Genomic DNA, 21,461 nt, shown 5'->3' on the forward strand with positions numbered 1-21,461 from the left:
TGTAATGCAATTAAATTTGTATAATTTAATAACTTTTAATTTAATTTGTATAGTTTTATTACTTAATTATTATTTAATTTAATTGTATAATCTAATTAACTTATATTCTAATCTAATTTGCATAACTTTATAACTTATAATTAACTTATTTTATAAATCCAATCTGTAAACATCACCCGCCATAACACAGGGACGTCCCTAGCATGGCGGATGAATTATCACAAATATGTATAAATTTTCAACAAGTTCTTATAATAAATAAATAAATAAATATATAAAAACACAAATGTATAAATTACATCTGTCATAAAGATTGCAAAAAATTAACAAACTAAAGAGTAATTTTAGTTCGGAAAATCAATGGTAAAAATTTCAACTATTATAAATATTGCAAACATTAACAAATTAAAGAGTAATTCCAGTTCGGAAAATCAAAGGTAAAAGTTTCCAAAGATAATGGATGAAACCCATCAGTAAAGGTATACGTGTGCAATGAACTGTGAAGAAAACGCAAGCGGACCGCCAAACATATCACACTCTTTAATGGGTTAACTATAGCATAGGTACCAATAGACCACTGCCTACCACTTCTAAATACTTTAACAGGTTGGCTTATCTTCTATCAGTAAAGTAGGGTTAGATTGGAAAACTTTAAAATACTGCTAAAAGGTTTTCCTAGGACTTAATACGAAAAGGCTATTGTCGCAATTTAGACTAAAGCTCGATGGAGGTTGATATTGGACGGGCACAAGTGCTTCCCATAACCATTAATTTTTCACGTTCCTGAAAACAAATTGGTAAATCGTAAAGCCTAAGAGATTGCACTTTTTTATTTTATTTTTTGCCAGGAGCCGACAAGAGAAATGGTTATCATTTATCATTTCGTCCTTCGTTTGCTATAAATTAATGATAGCCGACTAGGAAGAGTGAGATTCTTACAAAAAAGATTATTCTTGAACGTTTATTATTTCAACGGTTAAGTCCCACATAAATCTATTAAAAAATATCAAAATAAAGCTCTACAGCTAAAGGACAAAGGACTAGAGCTCCCAAATGGATGTGATTTAAAACTCTCCACACTAATTTATAAAACCTAAACAGAAAAAGAATTTAACTTTGCGTTAGCGTTTCATGCGGAAATATCCATCGAAACGAATTAAAAAACAATTTCAATGGCTATAACGAAAACGAACTCTCGGAATACCGTAAACCAAAACTCCTCCGTAAATAAATCGTATAATTCTTCATCCGCCGCCACCCCGTACAAATGTAGGTTTGTAGTAATTCTTTGCACCCCCAGTAATCCGCACTTCTAAATAATACATAGGAATGTGTCAAGTTTGGTGACCAGAAGACCATGAACCATCTACTCTCACCATTACCATGAACATGTCACTAGTCATTATGTCAAACACAACGAAGCTAATAATATACTGTTATATTTGTGAATGTCCTTGTTGTATATAATTTTGTTTGAAAAGTATTTTGGTAATAGGTTGTTTATTATTTTATGCATAAATATCATCACGTTCAAGATTTCACTGACATAATATAATAGCTATGGGTAATTGTTCATGACAAGAGCACCATTGTCAGCAGTATGGTAAGTATTTATCACGTGAAAAAAGTTTGTTCATTATTGATACAAATTTTATTAAGCGTAAAATAATGCAAAAAAATTATTCAATCGGAGATTTTTGCACTAATTGAGGTGCAAAAAAGCGTTGGATTGGGGTGTGGCTTTTAAAAAAATATGTTTGTATGCTTTTAGAAAAATATGATGAGTAAGAACTCAGTTTTCAAGAGTTGTTTTTCATTTGGGGCACGTAATTTTAGGCAGATCATTTAATGTTTCAAACTAACTAGTATTATCCACTGCTGTCACTATTTTCTTCGTGATTTAAACTATGATATTAATTTAATTTATAATGATATTATACGTTATATAGTCTAGTTCGTCTACAGAGAGTTCACCAATCTAACGAGATGGCCTCAGTTCCCAGGGCTCTATCGGCTAAGAGAGTAGTTTCCATGGTATGTTATTCAGTCATAAATCTCGGGCATTATTTCGCAATAACTAAATAGGATAATAGTTGGCACAATCAAATTGCGTATAAATTAATGAATCAATAACTCTCATTGTTATTGCGATCGTTATCCAATTTGCGGATGAATATTCATCTGGAGGTATTCATTAAGGCCGACACCCCATAAAATTAGAGCATTGCCATTAATCTCATTAATAATTGGATACCCAATTACCTGGAAGCTAATAACGGAATATAGATAGGCGCAATAGTAGGAATTATCATCCTGCCATGTAGTAATGAAGGTTCTCTCACTGTTGAATTTAATAATATGCTAGTTCGGGGAAAACTCTGATTGGATAAAGTTCTCACGAAAGGCCTTTCAAATCAATGCAATGCATCGATTACAAATTAATTTACCACAATTGTTTATCTACAATACATTGGCATTTAAACGAACGGGCAGTTAGTATTCCCAATCTATTGATTGATCTTCCAATGAAGTACAAATAAAAGGACTAGTTGTCTCTGAAAGACGCTGGTTTACCAAGAACATACTGAATTGGATTTCATCTTTGGGTCCGAACTAATCCAGAGCCACGATAATAGGACTTTTGATGCTATATTATATTTATACCTTCGACCATAGACATATTTATAACTCCATATATATATAGATGGAGCTATAAAAAAATTATAAACACCTAGTTAGTATATTTATATAATTTTTTGTTTTGTTTTTATCATTGATCTTACCATATTTTTTTCTTACAATTATTTACATTAGAAACATATACTTATATTACAGATAAATATACAAATGATTATACAACATTAAATAACGTAAACATTGTTACGGGCGACTTGTGTGACTGATTTTAAATGTTTGGGCGCCTTTCTGCCTATTTCAGCAGAAAAAAATACAAAAATCAATAATAAATACTTATTCAAATGGGTTTTGTACTAATGAAAAATCAAATTTATACTTCTAGCAATGCAAATCAACAGATAATTTGATTAAAAATGCAGAAAACCAGAATGTTTTATCAAGATTCATTCTTAATTAATTAATAAAATTCATTAGTATCCTACCTATAGACTGGTGCATCATCCTTATACCACACCACCAGGAGGACAGAGGATGGGTTAGTGTCGGAGATCTCGGTGTTGCCGGGAGAAATGTCGCATGGCAGTTCTGCTACACCCCCCACCAGGGCTGTCACCTTTATTTCTTCAATGGTTGCTAGAAAATAACAGAAAGGAGAGATTAATAAAGACTACCAGAAAAAAATCGCAGCTATCTTTAATATATTCTTTCAAGCAATGCAGGTAGCTTGAGCTGTCAGGCCCATCGATCACTCAGAGAAAAATGAGTGATGCTGATTTATTGAAAATATCTTCAAATTATTAGTCGTTAAAAACGGGACTGTAAACGGCTTCCTCATAAATTGTTCTCTAAAAAATCTGATATTTTTCATAAAATTCAAACAAAACATTGGAAATTGTCTGTTTGTGCGTTTAGTTCTTCTAAACTACTATAGAGTTTTCAATATCATTTAGAGAATTTCTTCCGAAAGTTTTATATATATAATTCATGTATATTATGTTTATAGAAAGTAGAAAAATGTTGATATTTTGTAATCATATCGTAATTTTTTTTGGACTCATACATTGCTAATGCTGTCTAAACCTTATGAGATACCTTAAAATTAATGTGCTATGAAATTGTATATCTCAACAAGGTCGACAGAAAAGTCCACGGTGGTATATGTCTATCTCATAAGGATAACCCCGCGAAACACCGGGTACACGTCAGCTAGTAATGTCATCTAAAAATACAAATACTGCTAATTATCACGAAAAAAGAAAAACTGTGGTCATTAGCTATACTTATAAAATTGAAGTAATGGGTACCTTAAAATCGCAATAGCTTAAATAGATGAAATCTTCCAGGTCTAGAAAATTATTTTGCATGACTCTAATAATATTGTACTGATTTGACTGTAAGGCACTAGAGTTGTACGGGACCAAGTTAGTGAAGTCCGCACAAATACGGAAAATTCAATAGGGCACCGGCACACATTGACACCTTGATTTGAGAGTTTTTGCAGGTGCAATAGGAAAACATTAAATTAAACAAGTACTTTCCCGAGTACTCTCGGATGAGAAGTGACTGTTTGTACCAGTTACTTCTCTATTTATTGGACAAAATTATACATTAAATTTCACACATGTTCAATGAGAGTAATTAGCGATCACCCTTATCTCTTCACTGTGTTGAACAAACAAAACATTAGTTTTTAAATGTATGGTGGCGCCGAAAACCCATTAATATTAACTATAGCAGTCGCACATTAAGGAAGTGGGATAATATTATAGTATCATATTTATTTTGACGCAGATATCTTAATGGTTTTATCAAAAATATTAAGGACATCGTAAAAACTTGAGATCTTGTTATCTCATAATGACTTTGGCTCTGTACGTCCGATATAAGAGTACTAAATTCAAATAGCCATTGGAAATAGCAGCTCGATGTAGTCAACGTTCAAAGCTATTGATGAAAATTTTTGTAAAATTTTTGATACGCTTCATAATATTACAACGCAGTCTTTGACTGTTTTTTGTTTTAGCTGTCTTGGTGCCTAAAAAGTGTAGGTTACACTGTGCGATAGATATAATGCGTAATTTCGAATGATCTTTTTGTTTCGTACTATTACGTATTACTTCTTTATAAAATTCTCCCTTCTTTCTTAGACTTTGTGGATTTTCCTATTCGATATGGTCAATACTACTATACTAGCACCTGCCGTTAAGCGATCCAGTGAAAAGTAAAATAATATAAAATAATAATAATAAGGTTGTAACATTCCCAATGCCACAACGTCCAACCACAAGATTTGGGACACCTGTTGGGATTACCTTATTTTATTAGGATCGGTATTTATTATTTTTGATAGTATTCACTTCAACGCCAGCGTTATTTCCAACGGTTATATTTAACAGTTGAAAATAATCAACGATAACGGCGTTGGCGTTTTTTTGAAATGCCGCAAGGGACTGAATAGATTCAGATTTATACGCAGCCGATGCTCATTTTCTAACGCGTTGCAGTTTTATAGAAATCCGACGGTAGTTTTTCCGAGCCAGTCCGGCAACAATGAGAGTGATGAAACAACAAAAAACTTTGTTTTGTGCGGATTCTGCATATCTTCAATTCTACTGCCAAAAAGAATATATGACCAAAGTTCCATGAATGCATGAATTTTATCATTTATGAAACCTTATTTAACCTATACTCTGATTTCAATAAAAAAATGGGTCTAATTATTTAGAAAACAGTATTCGTTAAATAAATTGTTTTGTCATCTTTATTATTAGGGAAAAATTTTTGTTACATCGAAAATTAGTTCAAAAGAGGCAGCAAAATGAAAAGCAGCAATTTAAGTATTTTCGTACCTGTAGGAATGATTTAACCGTATCCTATGGTTGATTGATGGTTTTTGATTACATTGAGCTTAAACCTGATTTTCTGTATCATAAATGTACAGAAACACATTTTGTAAATGCTCACACAATAATTACCCGTTTATTTTCTTCATGCATATTAAGTTAAAATACTATCAAAAAGGTTTCTTAGACATAGAAAACTTTTAGAATTGAAGCCTTTTAGAAAGCTTAAATAGACAAAACCACACAACTAATATATGAAATCCCAGCGAGGTTCGTCAGGAGGAAATGATAAATATTAAATTTAGAAAATGATTACTCGCTATACGAGCTAAAACCCATTCCCTCGGGAGTACAAAAGTACCGTTTGTTCTGCTACTGATACACATTAAATCTACCTACAAAATAGATTTTAATTAGTGTCGCTATTAATTAAGAGATTTGTTTATAGTTAAATGAAAATCTGAGATCTCAAGTTTGCTACCGAGCCAACTAATGAAATCACGTTTTGACGTTAGTCTGACGGAAGGGCGAATTATATACTATTTTAAAAGTCTCCCGAATTCCATCTCTCAGTCCACTTAGTTAGTTACTTTGTACTTAAAGGCATTCATTACGTCATTATCGAAATCTCTAATTTCGGGGAATTTTAAAAGATCCCCTCTGAGAGATCTGTAAGTTAGATAACCGGACATTTTAACTCAGTAAACATTTCCGACGAAGCCCTCATTTAGATTGGGGATGGATAAAAAACTTTAAGAGTTATCGGAGAAAGAGGTGATTTTGTTTCCAACTTAGATAAGAAGTTCGCCTTCAGTTATGTGGAATAAAGGGCGCGGAGAGGGCAATATGGTTCAACGCGCGTTTCTCATACACCCGAGATAGTTCGGAAAGCAATTTTACTTATAAAGACTCGTGATATATTTATTTTTTGCTCCCACAGCTGGTACGGTATCCGGAAAAGTGATGAATAAGTATCGAAACTTGGCCTTTGAATAAAGGAATATTTGATTGATTGAATCTTGGCTAACGGCGCTCCACGAATTGAGCTAAACATTATATCCATCCACTTTGAAAATCATTATTCGTTATTATAACTTCTTATGTTAAAAATAGGGATAGTGTGAAATTAAACGAGCATTTTTTCTGCAGGCAAAGGGCAGTAATAAATTTCTTAGGTCTTATTAAGTCCGATTGAAAACAGTTCTGTAAAAGGTTTCTTCTTTCATTAAAATGAAATGTGTTCTCACGACATTTCCAATAGAAAGTTTTTGGTTTATTAATATAAGCTGAATGAATTGATTCAAGTTTGTAACGGATTCCGTTAAATAAAGCATCATTATAAAGTTTGATTAGTTTCTCGGATACCAGATACCTTCGCCAGTCACTGGTGCAGTTCGCCTGGTAGCCTAGACCCTCGGAACTTCGCAGCTTTTGTGCCTCTCCAACTCACTGCCTCTCTACCCCAGTCACTTCATTACATGAAGCTTCAATTTTATTACATTTCTGCGATGAGATTATATATTTAAAGAATTCTTAAAAATCAGAAGTAATAATTATGATCTTCACCGAAGAATTAGCTTTTCTTCAGATGTAAATTAAAGCATTTCTAGGGAAGATTTCTAAGGCTGTAATTAAATGTCACTTTCCTTTCTAAAAACTGCCTACGATTAATGTTCCCGCTTAAACAGAACTTAACATACTTTATTAACTCTCATATCGTCGAGGTAATTTGATATCCCGGAAAGAAATTAAGGAAGAACGTTAAATTCAAAGATTTTCGCGCAGAAGTGAAAAGCCTAATTAACTTTTGCAATTCACTACATCCAGATGTCTGCGCTTGACGTAAAAATAAATCTAGTTAAATGTTTCATTCTGCCTGACAAATTTCAAGTGTAAAATAAATACTATTGTCAAATAATCTTGAATATAAGCAGTAAGGTATATAATTGCAAGTCCGACGTTCTTAAAATTTGAAAATTTACCTTTTGCCGCGGGAGTGAGAATCCTTATAGAGCGGCCTCTTGGAAGGCTTTGCCAAAAGATTTGCGATGATTAAATGTCACGAATCTAAAAATAAGTATACTCATGAGCAGAGGCGTGTTTTCCATATAAGCACATAAGTACTACCAACCGTACTCACTTAAAACAAATGTGAATAAAATTAAAATATATAAAATCATTGCGAGAAATCAATCTATACTTTCAAAAATATGGGGCAGGGCCGCGCGTGACCCATCAACCGCATTACTTTAAGGTGTCAAAGCCAGAAACTAAGTATGCATAAATACGTTTGCCATATTTATGTCATATTCAAGTGCTGACTGTAATCTATAGAAAAAAATGTACATGTCTGAATATGCGCATTCAAGGGACGAATGTTAGTGCCGAAAAAGACCGTGTCTTTGGGTATAAAGATAACGCCACTGCCAAAAGAGAAAAGTGTAGAAATCAACGGCGTATAATGGTTCTCCTATTAATTAGTACAATTTTAACTTAATAACGATTAAATTAAATTGTCTTTTTTATTAACATAGTCTTTTATTTCAAGGAAAAAATAAATAAATTTTATGCAACCAGTGCACGCATACATTTAGGCTTTTAAGCATACATCGTTAAGTTATTAGGACATTTCACCTTCACCTTAGCCATTTTTGATGATAACTTGAACGAAGGGATTGTCGGTGGAGAGTTAAAAAAAATAACTAACTTGCCATTTTTCATACTGCCCACCTCGATTAAAAACTCACTGCAAAACGCCACTGCTCATGGGTGTCAATATCAAAATTTATTTAAATATAAAGAAAATCTAAAATATTTATATAAAGAAAATCTTGAGAATTCGCATGAAATTTTGGGGTGGCTGTTTGAAATATAACTACCTAATACTTGAAGTCGATTGAACACGAGTCGATTTAATCATTAATCTCTAATGAACAACTTTTTACGCTTTGATAAATTTAATTATATCGACCTGAAATTGGAATTCTCGGACACTTCAGTTCAATTTATTGAAGTTTGCGGAGTCAGTAAATGTATCAATTAATGGACGTTATTAAAATGGTGACGTATTTTAATAAACAGTGGTACAAAATTTTAATTGAATTTCTAATATATACATGTTTCCATATAGCATTATATATATCCACATAGCATTATCATACATATTATACTATTGTAGATTGTAAGTTCAAATAAAAGAAATGACAACGATATGTAATTACGGTAAGTCAAACAAACTACAATGCAACATAATCATAAGTCATATTGCCTAAAAAAGAATTTTTTTAATTATGGGCTAAGTGAAAAGTTTTCATAATGATGTTTGCGAATTGCATGTATTTGTTGTCGAACGAAATATTTAATATCAAACTATTAATGGAATTTAGAATTGTTGAACGTAAGTAAACAAATTAGCAATTAAAATTAAAATATATATTTGAAGAAGAAGATAATATCTGAACTAATAAATCTAAACGAAGCATGAAACAGAACAAGACTCAGAAAAAAAAATAAAACGGTCACAACTAGGAATCGAACCCAGGATCTCTTGTCTTACCGGAATGGGCGTCTTAAACCACTCGACCATTGGGATAAATATATTAAGCGTCATATTTGCCGATCTCAAATTTTCAAATTCAGAATTAACAATATCATGTTGCAACTAATTTTCCCATATTTTTGGCAGCTACTGAAAAAGGAAGCCGTGTAATATTATTAATACTTAATTTGAAATATGAGATCGACAAATATGACGCTGAATAGATAAGTCCCAATGGTCGAGTGGTCTAAGTGTTATTGTAAGATAGTTATTGTATTGTTATTGTAAGATAGATCTGATGATTTTTTTTATTGAGTTGTAATTATCTATCGATTAAAATATAATCAATAGATGCATCGTAAAAAGTCATATAAAAAACTGACGCGTTGAAAAATATTAACTTAATTATCCAGCATGAAACAAAGGATGAACTTGAAATTATCGATGCAGCCGGTTGCGACCGCATGCAAGGGGAAATTAGCAATTTATTTAAAGGATGGGCAAATGACACAAAGCACAAGGCACATAAAAGCTGGCTTATCTCTATCCAATGAACTTTATTCCCACGAGTACACGAGTGAAATCTTTTCCACTTGAAAGATTAAAAGATTATATTTAATTATATATATTAAAAGCCGGCTATACATCAAACAAACAATCGTGACCTGGTTCCAAATGCTCGATAATTGAAGCTAAGAAAATACGGATTTTCTTCTCTCTATGGGTGACGCAAGAACCGCTTATGTTATGTACCAGAAGGCTCACTGACGGGTTGCTTCTCGCTTCATCTCATTTATTTCCTCTCCTGGCTTAGTTCCGAGAAACATTTGCTTTTGAGTGGCACATTCAATAATGCGATAAATAGCTTAAGACCATGATTGTACTGTTGGTATCAGATTTGCAAAATAATTTTTCATTCAACTAACACCAACAATTGTTCTCTAATCAAAATAAAGACACAATAACAGTAGCATATATTTTATATTCGCTTCGTCTTCATCTTCTACTTTCATTCTTGAATTGTTTAAGTTAAAAATAAAATAAAATACTGATTTTATTTTATCTGGCATTTTCATAATATTGTGTAAACAAAAACCTAGTTAACAACCACTCTGTAAATTGCCATCTCAACACAGGCGTTACATACCTAGTGAGATTATTGCAATCAAATATAATATTCAAATAATTAAATAAAAATAAATCTCAAGTTTTTACTTTCCAGCAAACTTTTTAATTGGGTTGTTCACATTGAAATATAAGTAGGTTATATTTTATGATTTATATTTAAAAAAATTATTGGGATGGTTCGATTCCCAGTTGAGACCGTTACATTGTTAATTTTCTGTGTCCTGTCGTGTTTCATGTTTCATCTAGATTTATTAGTACCTATTATGACAACTGGTTTGGCAGTTCAACGGGTGCATATACATAGTTAAGAATATAAAATTTAAAACAATGTTGCTTCTGTTACAAAAAGAAATATATTTTGATGTATTAATTACTAGTATATATAGGATGTACGTACCCCCATAATTAATAGAAGCTTTTATGTAGAGCGGATGAATATATGCAATTTTTTTTTAAACATAAAATGTCTTGAGGCAAAAATATTTAAAGGAGCTCATAGCTCTCGACGGATGATCATGAAATTTTAAAATGATTGTTTTACGAACTGTATCATAAAATAAATGATAAAATATCTCACGAACGAAATTCATAAGAACATTATTTTTCACTAAGGAGAAAAATATTAAGCCTTCACCACGGTACAAAATTTAGCTTGAAGAAAACACCTGTAAGATATTATCCATAAAAGCTTCAATATTAAAAACGTTCAATTGATTGGAAGACGTTCCCTTAGTAATCGGATTATTCACTAAACAAACGTTAAGGAGCTGTATAAAGCTAGCAATCAAATTGAGTGATGTGGTTTCTGCTACAGAGTGCTCGATAATAGATATTCAACCATGAAAGATTATAGATATATTTTAACTCTGTATAATATATAATAAATCAGTTTTAAGATAAACAGTTACATAACGAAAACATTCGTAAATGACCAAAGAATCTCCATGGTCCAACAGATGTTACTACGGTCTCCAAAAATGTTTATTTCTAGACTTCTATCGCGAAGGACCAAATCCAATCTCTATAAAATACTCATTAGACCGGTGCTTAGCTATGGCTTAGAGTACAGGACCTACATGAAAAATAGCAAAAGGGTATTGGAGATTTTTGAGAGTACTTTCTTAAGAGTCTTTGGAGTCAAATATGAAGTTGGTGCCTGGTGAATGAAGATCGTTTGTAGAGCCGCCAAAAACATGGGCAGGTGCTAAAGTTGGACATGTACGAAGCACAAACTGAAAATAAGGGACTCAACGGTTTGGAGGTGAATCACTTCCTTGTTTAATAAAAAGAAACTTGCAGAGAGACGTAGGAACAAGGCATTTCCCAGAAGCGCCAGAACTTTCCATGGGTTATACTGCAGATTATGATGAAAAATATCATAATATGAAAAGATTAACGAAAAAGGATTGTGAAAATACAAGGCAACTGCAGAGAAACATTTCAATTAGCTAAATAGATTTGATGAGTGTGCGGTGGATGAAGTTGTCGGGTACTTTTATCTTTGCATTTATCTGTAGGATAATGCCAGGTTGACAGATTTAGATGTTTGTTAATATTTAAGTTTCTACCATTAATTATTTAACAAATTCCATATAATTAGCAAACCACAAAATACTCCAAATAACAATCGGTTAAATTATAAGATAATTTATTTATTCTCGTCTTTTTTATGCAGTAAACTCTTGTTATCGGTATTTTCAAAGGATAATTTGAAAAAAATATCAAAACTATGTTTTATTCACCGTTTCAATAAAAAATATCTGCATGTTTCAGAACCGACAGTTCCTTCGTCAGGATGCAAAGTACAATGAAATATAAGACTAATATAAGAATAGACAAATTAATAAGCATCGACAAAAAATATTATAATAAGCGGATAGGCTACTAAATATATATACATAATAATCAACTAGGCTTTATTTATTTGGTACCTACATTATTTTGTTACAATTTATGTTTTCCAGTAATGTAGGCCTCACTGGGTGGCTTGCCCGTGCTGAGGCCTTCATTTTATAATATGAAAATCTAATCTACATATTACATTTAAAGAGAAGATAATAAATTTGAAAAGAAAATAATAAATTTAAAATTAAAAATACGAAATACATAATAATACATTTAAAATTAAAAAAATAATATAATGAAAATAATCTTGTGTGTTTGTGAGTGATGTGTGTTTATGTTACGTGTAGGTTTTATTTTTATTTTATGCTATCTATATGTCTTAAGTTTCACTGTATTAATTTTCACGAAGGAACCTTTGGTCTTGAAACATTTAGATATTTTTTTATTAAAAATTAGTGGTTTAAAAAAAGTTTTCTTTTCATTTAATTAAAATAATACACAATGTAAATTCATAGATATCGAAGAAGATAAAATACATTGGTTTCCAAACTTTTAGATTGGTACTTTGTAGACTACAATATTACGAGGAAGTCAAAGTATTATCATGTTAACTTCAAAATACAAATAAACCAGCAGTTCCCATGTAGGACACGTATGAAAAAAATATATATATTGGAGAAATTGCGATCTCTTCATTCTGAATATTGAAGTCTTCTGGGAGGAAATCAGAAAAGTTTAAAATTTGTACTGAAATTATAACTTTGCTTCCCTCTCAAGGTGTACCGGGTTCGATCAATAGCTTGGAATTACATTTTCAGTATGTACGTATAATCTATACATTCTAGAAGGGTAAGCAGATATAGATAGAAAAAAGGATGTTATAGAGTTAGGTTTTACTTTGCAACTTGTGTCTCGAAGGTTGCGTTAGAAATATTGACCAGTCGCAATTGTGCAAAAATGCGATGTTTTTATTTCATGGGTAAGAAATTTTGCAAACTTCAGAAAAAGATTTATGCAATAACGGTAACGTCTTAAAACTCTACGTGAGAATAAAGCATTTAATCCAGAACAGAAAAAAATTGTAGATTATTACTTTACAGATACAGTTTTAAAAAAAAAAATCAAAAAAAATAATTATTTACTTTGGTTTTAGTAAATATTGGAAAGAATAAAAATTTTAGTGTCAGTTCAGTGCGTTTGTTTGTTTAATTTAATGTAAAATTAGATTTAAACAAAGTGTTTGTTTCATTTAATGACAATACAGACAGTGATTGGTAATTTGAGGAATAAGCCACTGAAAAGGGACAGAAGTTTTCTCGTTAGTGTACAATACGTTGTCCAAATCGATTGTCACCAATCTTCGCTATCATTTAGGTCTAGGACAAGAAATTTAAATTGACCATATCCTAAACACATACGTAATTGTTATTAATAATGTTGAAGGCAGACATTAGATGGCACTAACAACTTAATTAAACTTCTTTACCATTAAGACCAACATGGCAAAGAACTTGAGGAACATTTGTAAATTGCATATCTGCTGTTTTCAAACGAAAGCTTTCAAGTTCAAGGAAGCTCAATATGCCTCCGAGTTCAAAGCAATCACAGCTTGGAGACATTACCTACATTTCAAACTAAATATTGACATTTTAGAAGTTGAAGGAATTGTGCAAATAACATTATTCTGTACAGGTGGAAGCGTTCATGATTGTAGGGTACACATTTAAAAGCAAGTTAATTTAATTCTAAAGGCATACAATTTCCTTTGTTCAAATGCAGAAAGGCATTCACACTTTGAATAATACCCTATAAAAGTAAGCCATAAGCACTCACACTATTAATTTTAAATAACTATAACCATATGGAAAAAAATACATTCTTAGTGAGAAATCATGCATCGGGCTAGGAGTAAATTTAATAAAGCCTTCTTCACAAGGTTGAATCCAAAGAAAAAATAGCTTTAGAGCTTTGAAATGTTTGTTTAACTAGGTATCTAAATGTAGGAAACTTTTTTCTGTTGTTTCATATTTGTTTTACTAAGAACTTATGGTTAAAACTGGGGCGATGAAAAGCCAGTAATATCAACTTTTAAGAAAAAGGCGAAGGCCAATTTATGAACGAATGAAGTCCTATTATTTAAATTTTAAACGAACTTTCGACGGGGAAAATATGAATATAATTAGCTAATTGGGAGTAATTATTGAGAAACTTTTTAAAGTTGGGCTTTCTTACGTTATTAATAACCTTATTTTTCCGCATCATTACATATTTGTAATGATAATATTTTACACCTATTTGTGTTATTATATGGAATCTAAGAGCAATCCTGTACCGACGTAATTAAATTATCCTCAAGGCAATAAAAAGGCATGACAAGCAAGATTTCTCACCTTGTATTCAATAAAATTACCAGACTGAGGTAAGCGATATAATATGACAATCCCCTACTCGGATACGTTGTTAAAACTTTCACGTTCGACATGTTCATAATATTCAAGTTCAAAGCAGAGTTGTTCAGTGTTCGAGGAGTATTTACGCAGAAATTAGACCAAGAGTAGAGTGTATTCGGGTTGTTATTATGTAAATATTGATAATCGCTTTATGATGACAATTAGAGGAGCATGTTCGGCAAGCAGACCGTGAGCTTTCAGGGGATTTAATGTGTGATTAGTGCTTGGGTCAGGTTTCTTCCCGGACAGTGATAAGGGTAAATTGGGTTTTTCTTAATTATTTAATGGCTTTTACCTGTTTTGCTTGCAGACTCCGTGTTCTTGTTTAATTGAAAAAATAAGTACCTCAGGGGCAGTTGGATATTACCTTTAGCAGAATCGTGAATAAAATATCAAGGCTATCTTTGCCAGGATTATAAGTATAAGCTAATAAGCCAAATGGCATTATTGTCCCTCTGGTTCATTATTAATATGACCTGTTTCCATTCCGCTGCAGCGCTACGGGGTCTGGGGGATCGGAGGTCTGAGGACTGAGGATTGAGGACTGGGAGTTGTGACTCCGCAATCGGGAGACTAATGTCAATTGGGAAATCACGAAATAGGGCAAAGAACCAAAAGCGTTCAGAATATTTTGTATTCTATTGAATTAACATTTTGTGAATTTGTTGCTTTCAGATTTATTTATCTTTCAAAGTAAGATTAAACATGATCATATTATTTCAACTTTTTTTTTGTTAATTCATGTTTTAGAGAAAGCACCTAAATATTTCAAAAAGTGATTGATCCCGGGTTGCGGATAACCTGACAATATTTGAAAATCTCCTACTACTACCACACTAAGTGGAAAATGTTGCTTGTGTTGTGATGGAGGACTTAGTCAGCCGAGGAATTGAACACACTACGCCTGTGTGGGACCCAAACGCGATTTCAACTCAGCCACCGACCGTAATATTACCTATCTGTTCATTTTTAATAAAAAAATTATAGCACTACAAGATGACACTTACACAATGAAAATAACTTTTTACTAAAAATCATTTTCAAACACCTTAATTATGTGCTATTTAATTATGATAGAAGTCATTTTCAAACAACTTAATATGGTGCTATATCTTATTAATTGAAGTATTTTGCAGATAACATAAGTTTGTACTATTACCTAAATGTCATTTACTCATAATTTTTTTTAAATATTTATTTATTTGTAAGAAACACACAGCTTATAAATAGAATACGACGATAAATATAGATATTATGTCACTTGTGGTTAAACCAAAAAAGTTTCTCTTGCAAAAGTTGCTTGAAGATGGATTTTTATTGTGTCTTCAAACTAATTTTAGGTTAGGGGGAGAGGAAGAGGTATTTAGGATAAGGATAGGAGATGCTCCCGATACATTCCCTACTCACATAGTAATTAAAAATTAATACTTCTGTTCGATATTTCTGAAGGTTATTGTAAAGAATGTCTACGTTGTGAAATTTATAGTTTTATTGGGAATTGTGGAATTAGTTCTCATACTGGTTATTTGTATGCAAATGAAATAAATTGGTTTGTCGTGTTTGTATTGATAGTTTATGAATTTTCATTGAATTGGTAAGCTCTGGCGAGTCCAGGCCGTCATTCACAATTTTAAATAAATTTGATCAAAAATTAAATGTCGTGTATGGAGGGAGCTAAAGACGTGAAATTCGATGTATTCGTGGGCTTGGTAGAAGGGAGCCTGAATCGGTGTGCAGTGTTCTATGTGGGAGAGAATATACTCGTATGCTGTATAAAGGCTCTTGTTGACGGACGTTTTTTTACCGGATAACGGGCCTTGTTCACGATTAGTTTATACAACACAGACATTCCCGATTTCTACGATATCGTCAGTTTGAAACGAGAAGCGAGTGAAAATACACGTTCTTAATGTCTGGAAGACAGAAACATCCATTTTTTTTTCATCTAAAAATTAGCATGTAAAATCGAGCGATTTCTTTCAATGCTTTTTAAAAAAAAAATATTTTATTTAAAGGGCGGAGACGGTTTACACATAGTTCCCGTGAGCACTTAGGCCATAGGCCCATTGTGCTATCTCTTATTTTACCTTATTCCTTTCACAGTCGCCCGCTCTCCTTTGTAAAAGTCACCAGGGTTATCATTGCATGTGGCTCTATGTCTTCTGGTTCCACAATGTGTCTTTCCAGAGCTTATATCTCCTCTCCACTCCCTCTTGATTCCCTGAAGGCCTTACGAGGGAAGAGTCAACTCCCCTTTGATTCCTTGAAGGCCTCACTAGGAAAAAGTCCACTCCCCCTTAGTTCCTTGAAGGCTCCACGAGGTAAGAGGGAGTTTTCGAATGGTCCAATTTCCGTCTCACAAGTGTCCAGAGACAAGAAGGTCCACTTCAACAGAACCCCGAGTGCAGGGTAAGGTCTAAATACTCCGAGATGCGACCCTGTTACTCGGAGGCACCTTTCGTGACACTGAGCACGCTAGCTTATGCCTTGGCTTGGGATGGTTATTGCAGGTCGTGTTTCCACTCCCTCAGCGATGGCTTAATCAATGCCGATATTTTAAGTTGCTTTTTTCATAACCCTCCGTGGTTTTGTCCGATAGTCCATAGTACTTGTCTATTTTCCACTAAAGTGATTAATTGCTCCATATCAACACTCTGATCCATATTTCGTTTCAAATTGAGCTACAAAATGAAATATTTGGGAGCGAAAACGTCTATTTGTCGTCGTGAAAATTGTATAGGCTGGCGATGTTCACTGCTTGACCGCGCCAGTTCTTCTAAACTACGCAACGGATTTTGATAGATTTCCCATTTATTTTGATGAGGTCCACAAGGCAACGCCTGAGGCCCTAAACTGGCTCGCAGACCTAGATGTCCCCCTCTGACCCCCCCACCATTTGAAAGAAGAAGAAGATGAAGATTTATATAATTTCTTCCGGAAGGTTTGTATACGCATATTTTATTTGTACATAGTAGAGAAAGTCGATTTTTTGTAATTAAGTCGTAAAAAATATATTTTCGGGCGCTTACATTGCCAACGATGGCTAAACCTTGCGAGATACATCAAAATAATGTAGCACGAAATTGAATATCTTAGAAAAACCTACAGAAAAATTTGCCATGGTATATGTCATATCCTAAGGATAACCCCCAGCATGTCAGTTAGTAAGTTATACAACACGGACACCAGTCCGTTGAAAAAAACGGACCGTCACCCGTTGCTGTCAACAGGAGCCATAAAGGGAAAACAGATGTTTTATGTTGTGGAAAGGTTTTGATATACGAATTATAAATTCTAGCATTAAATGTTGATGACTGCATTAGTAAGTTGGATAAAGTTAAATTAAATTTCCGGTGTTACCCCAAGGTCCATGACAGCTCCGTAAATAATACCATGCAATGAAAATATTATAACCAAATCAATTGAATAAGCAAATTGAAAGTCCCACACCAAACACAAGAGCTAGTGTTTTTTTCGGCGTATATACCTATTAAACTCTTTGAACAAAAAATACGTAAAAAATTATATAAAATTAATTAATGCACGCATTTTAATCGGTCGGACAAAACAACATCGATACATTTTTGACTGCGGCATGAATTCCACCAGAAACGTTCCGACTTAAAGTTATAAATAATAGATTGTTCCACGCGATAAATTGATTAACTTCAACACAACTTGTGAAAGAGTATTTACTAGTATCCAGTATCTAGAGGAACTTTTCCCTTACCTTTAATAAATCACCATTTTATTCGTTTCCACAACATTTCTCCACGTTTCTGCAACGGAATATCTCCGAAGCTGAATATCGTTGCTGAAATAAAGTGGAGTAAAACTGCTGCGAAACTTTGCGTACAGACATTTTTAATTTTATCAAGGAAGATTGCTTTCAACTAGAAACACACCATCGTTGTTCATAATGGCGGGTCACGGTAGAGAGTAATGCAGTAAATTAAGAGTGCTGCACAATACAGATTCCTGAAATAAAATATACGTGTATTTTTCAGTAATATTTCATTATATAAATGAAGGAAAGCTACTCAACAAAGACAATATTAATTAAAACGGCATATTGTTTGTGAATTAAACGGGGAATTATTACAAATTCACTGGGTGGCACCGTTTGTAGAGGAAAAAGAACAAAATTTGCCCACAAACGTGATGTGGATGACTAAATGGTTGAAAATAATAAAGAATTATGGTTACTAAGAAAATTTTGTGGGAGGCCTATCACTAGGAAGATTTTAAAGCTTTATGGTTTTATAATTTTTATTTTTATTTATTTATTAAGAACCATACCGGTGTTATCCTGCTACTGGCATTTTCAGATTGGTGAAGTAGTGAGGATATTTATTCACAATATTAAAGCGGAATTCTCCATTACAATAAAATTTTAAAAATAGAATAACGAAAGCTTCGTGTTATTCAACACAAAAAATTCAGTCATTGGTTTCAGACTAATGATGTCTGAAAATCTGAAAAATCCTTCTTAGAAAACCTTACCGGGTTGAAGTTAGTTGGTTCTTTATTTCTTGTCGAACATCGTATTTCTAAACATTGTTCATCTTGAATTTTAAGTAGGGTTGGTTGTATGAATCCATTTAATAATTTCATTGGGTAATATCCTCCTTTCGAATCTTATTCAGGATTCGGGATCCCTTTCGCTTTTGAATGTCGTCCTTAAATCTTTGTTCAACCAGTAAACTATAATCAAAAGCGTGTTTTGCTTAAGCCTGTCGTGGTTTGTATGTGGCTGATTTTGTGTTCTGTGTTCGCAAAGTGCTGAAGGCAAACTGATGTCAATGTGCCTTGCTATAATTTCCCATGGGTTTTGCTGAAATTCCTCAGCCTTAATTTTCCCTGCCAACTTTACTTGCTATGACACAAATTATGTAAATGAACCCCACGATTCATTTTCATCCTTTCGATTATCTATTCGGTTGAGAAAACGCATTAACATTATCCAGAGTTACATTGTTACATCGCTGGGGGCCAATAGGTCAGGGCGGACGAGGGTCGATCTGATATAATCCTCGAATAAGTGGTGGGAATTTTGGGATTGAAATCGCTTTTAAGAGTCGGCTGTGCAGTGCAAGATTCAGATCGTTTTAAATAATACCTTGTAACCTTTTATTTAGTATTATTACTGATAGAGGATTGATTTCCTAACAAGTGGCCAGGAAATCATTTGGGTGTGTACCTTTTTATTGCAATATTAACACAAATGTAAGTCACGTTTTTAAATTTAGTGCGTTTGTGACTTAACTAGCTGACTGTAATGCTATTTTTCTGAAAGTATTCATATTTGGAATACATACGGCAAGTGGACACACAAAGTACCATTAGCATCCAGTATACAGTAGAAATATATGTCAATCACCCTTTTGATCATACACCCGCAAATTATTTCTCAAAGCATATAATTATAAAAAAACCACTTCATTTGTGTAAAACCACGAGTTTTAAACTAATTTATTTACCGACCGGCTTCGCTTTGCTCAAGCATCATCAGGGAACAAATTATTACTAGAGTATCAATGTGTATTGGAGTACAAATTAATATTAGAGTATTACTTAGTATTAATTTGAGCAAAGCGAAACCGGTCGGTATAACTTAAAACTAGTGGTTTTACGCAAAATAAGTGTTTTATTTTTATGAAATATGACAAACCATAAAGTGATTACTTTCTATATATACAGCCCTACTTTATGGATTGCTTTTTATACTTATCTACTACAAACGTAATGCTAGACAATGATTTAATATAAGTTGTTTACTTTAATTATTAGTCATTACTTGACCTCTGTTTAATACATATTTATTTCTCTGGTACAATATCGGGAAGGTATATATTTTTAACGCCTTTAAAATCCATTAAACATTAGAAGTACAATTCATTTTTAATTGAAAAAAGCAATACTAATGGAAATTGAAATAAAGGGTATCTCATACAATTGTAGCGGAGAAAAAATAACAAAATCATCACGATGGAAAGGTTCATCTTTTAGGTTTACTGCTAATTCTTAAAAGGAGTTACTAATGACGATCAATTGGACATAATGCCAGATTACAAAGTAATCAGTTTACATAATGCCGGGATAAATTACTACTAAACCTCCTCTGACTCAAATCTCCCCCGGGTAGTCAGTATTTCTTGGGTTTTCACTGGTAAGGAAGGAATGGCACGCAGAACTAAAGGTTGTTTATTTTATCAGAGATAAAACAGAAGCGTCGGAAAGATATTCCGGCACGATGACGTTTTTGCCGCAGCTGTTCGAGATGAAACGGATTTCGGTAAAATGACATTATTATAAATGGAGGCACCAGATGAGAGTCCTGCGAACAATTGATGATAATGACCACAAAGTTTTGGGATACCTTTCTTGCAGATGTAGATGTGAAGCCGGGAAGGAAGATTATTTTATACATGTAATATTACTGAGAAACTTTTCGCATAATCTGTTTTTGCACGGTCAAAACAGAATATAAATTTGAACGCATCATTTTCTGAAAATTCTGTTTTTGAAGTTGTTCTTTCGTGGTAGAATTCCATTTTTATTATTTAATATAATTGAAACAAATATTATGAAATATATTTCCACATTTTAATATCAGAACAAGCCTATCATGGCTATTTTTTTGGCCATTCAGTATAAATTATATATTACTTAAGTAAAGATATTTATAAACTTTCTTCATGCTGATAAAACTGGCCTCAATTCTGGTTTAACTCTTCACTCTGATTGGAAAAAATTAATAATATTTGTATGTGCAATAGATAAAAAAAATATAAATGTTTTTAAATTTACCATTGTAATTTTACAATATTATTATATATTTAATTTTACCCGTTTTACACACCGGTTCAACGTTGGTATGATAAAGCTGGCTTTAAGTCTGGTTTATGGCAGTTTTAATCAGACAAACGCCGCGTTTATAAGTAAGTACATAAATATCGCACATCGATCACATTACGATAATTTCATAAACTTTTAGAATTTCTGATAAAACCTTTGATT

General features: G+C 32.7%; 1 protein-coding gene across 2 annotated transcripts in view; it reads right to left on the reverse strand.

Annotated features, from left to right (window-relative positions):
* LOC149425895 (hemicentin-1-like) overlaps positions 1-21,461 on the reverse strand; it is a 440,318-nt gene that overhangs the window by 99,375 nt on the left and 319,482 nt on the right. For both annotated transcript variants that reach the window (XM_089645098.1, XM_089645106.1), the window contains exon 4: positions 3,120-3,270. In XM_089645098.1, coding sequence (XP_089501224.1) covers positions 3,120-3,270 — 151 coding nt within the window. The remainder of the gene's footprint in view (positions 1-3,119; positions 3,271-21,461) is intronic.

The sequence above is a fragment of the Hesperophylax consimilis genome, chromosome 2, assembly GCF_061612785.1.
Source record: "Hesperophylax consimilis isolate HC1 chromosome 2, BYU_Hcon_1.0, whole genome shotgun sequence".
Classification (NCBI taxonomy): domain Eukaryota; kingdom Metazoa; phylum Arthropoda; class Insecta; order Trichoptera; family Limnephilidae; genus Hesperophylax; species Hesperophylax consimilis.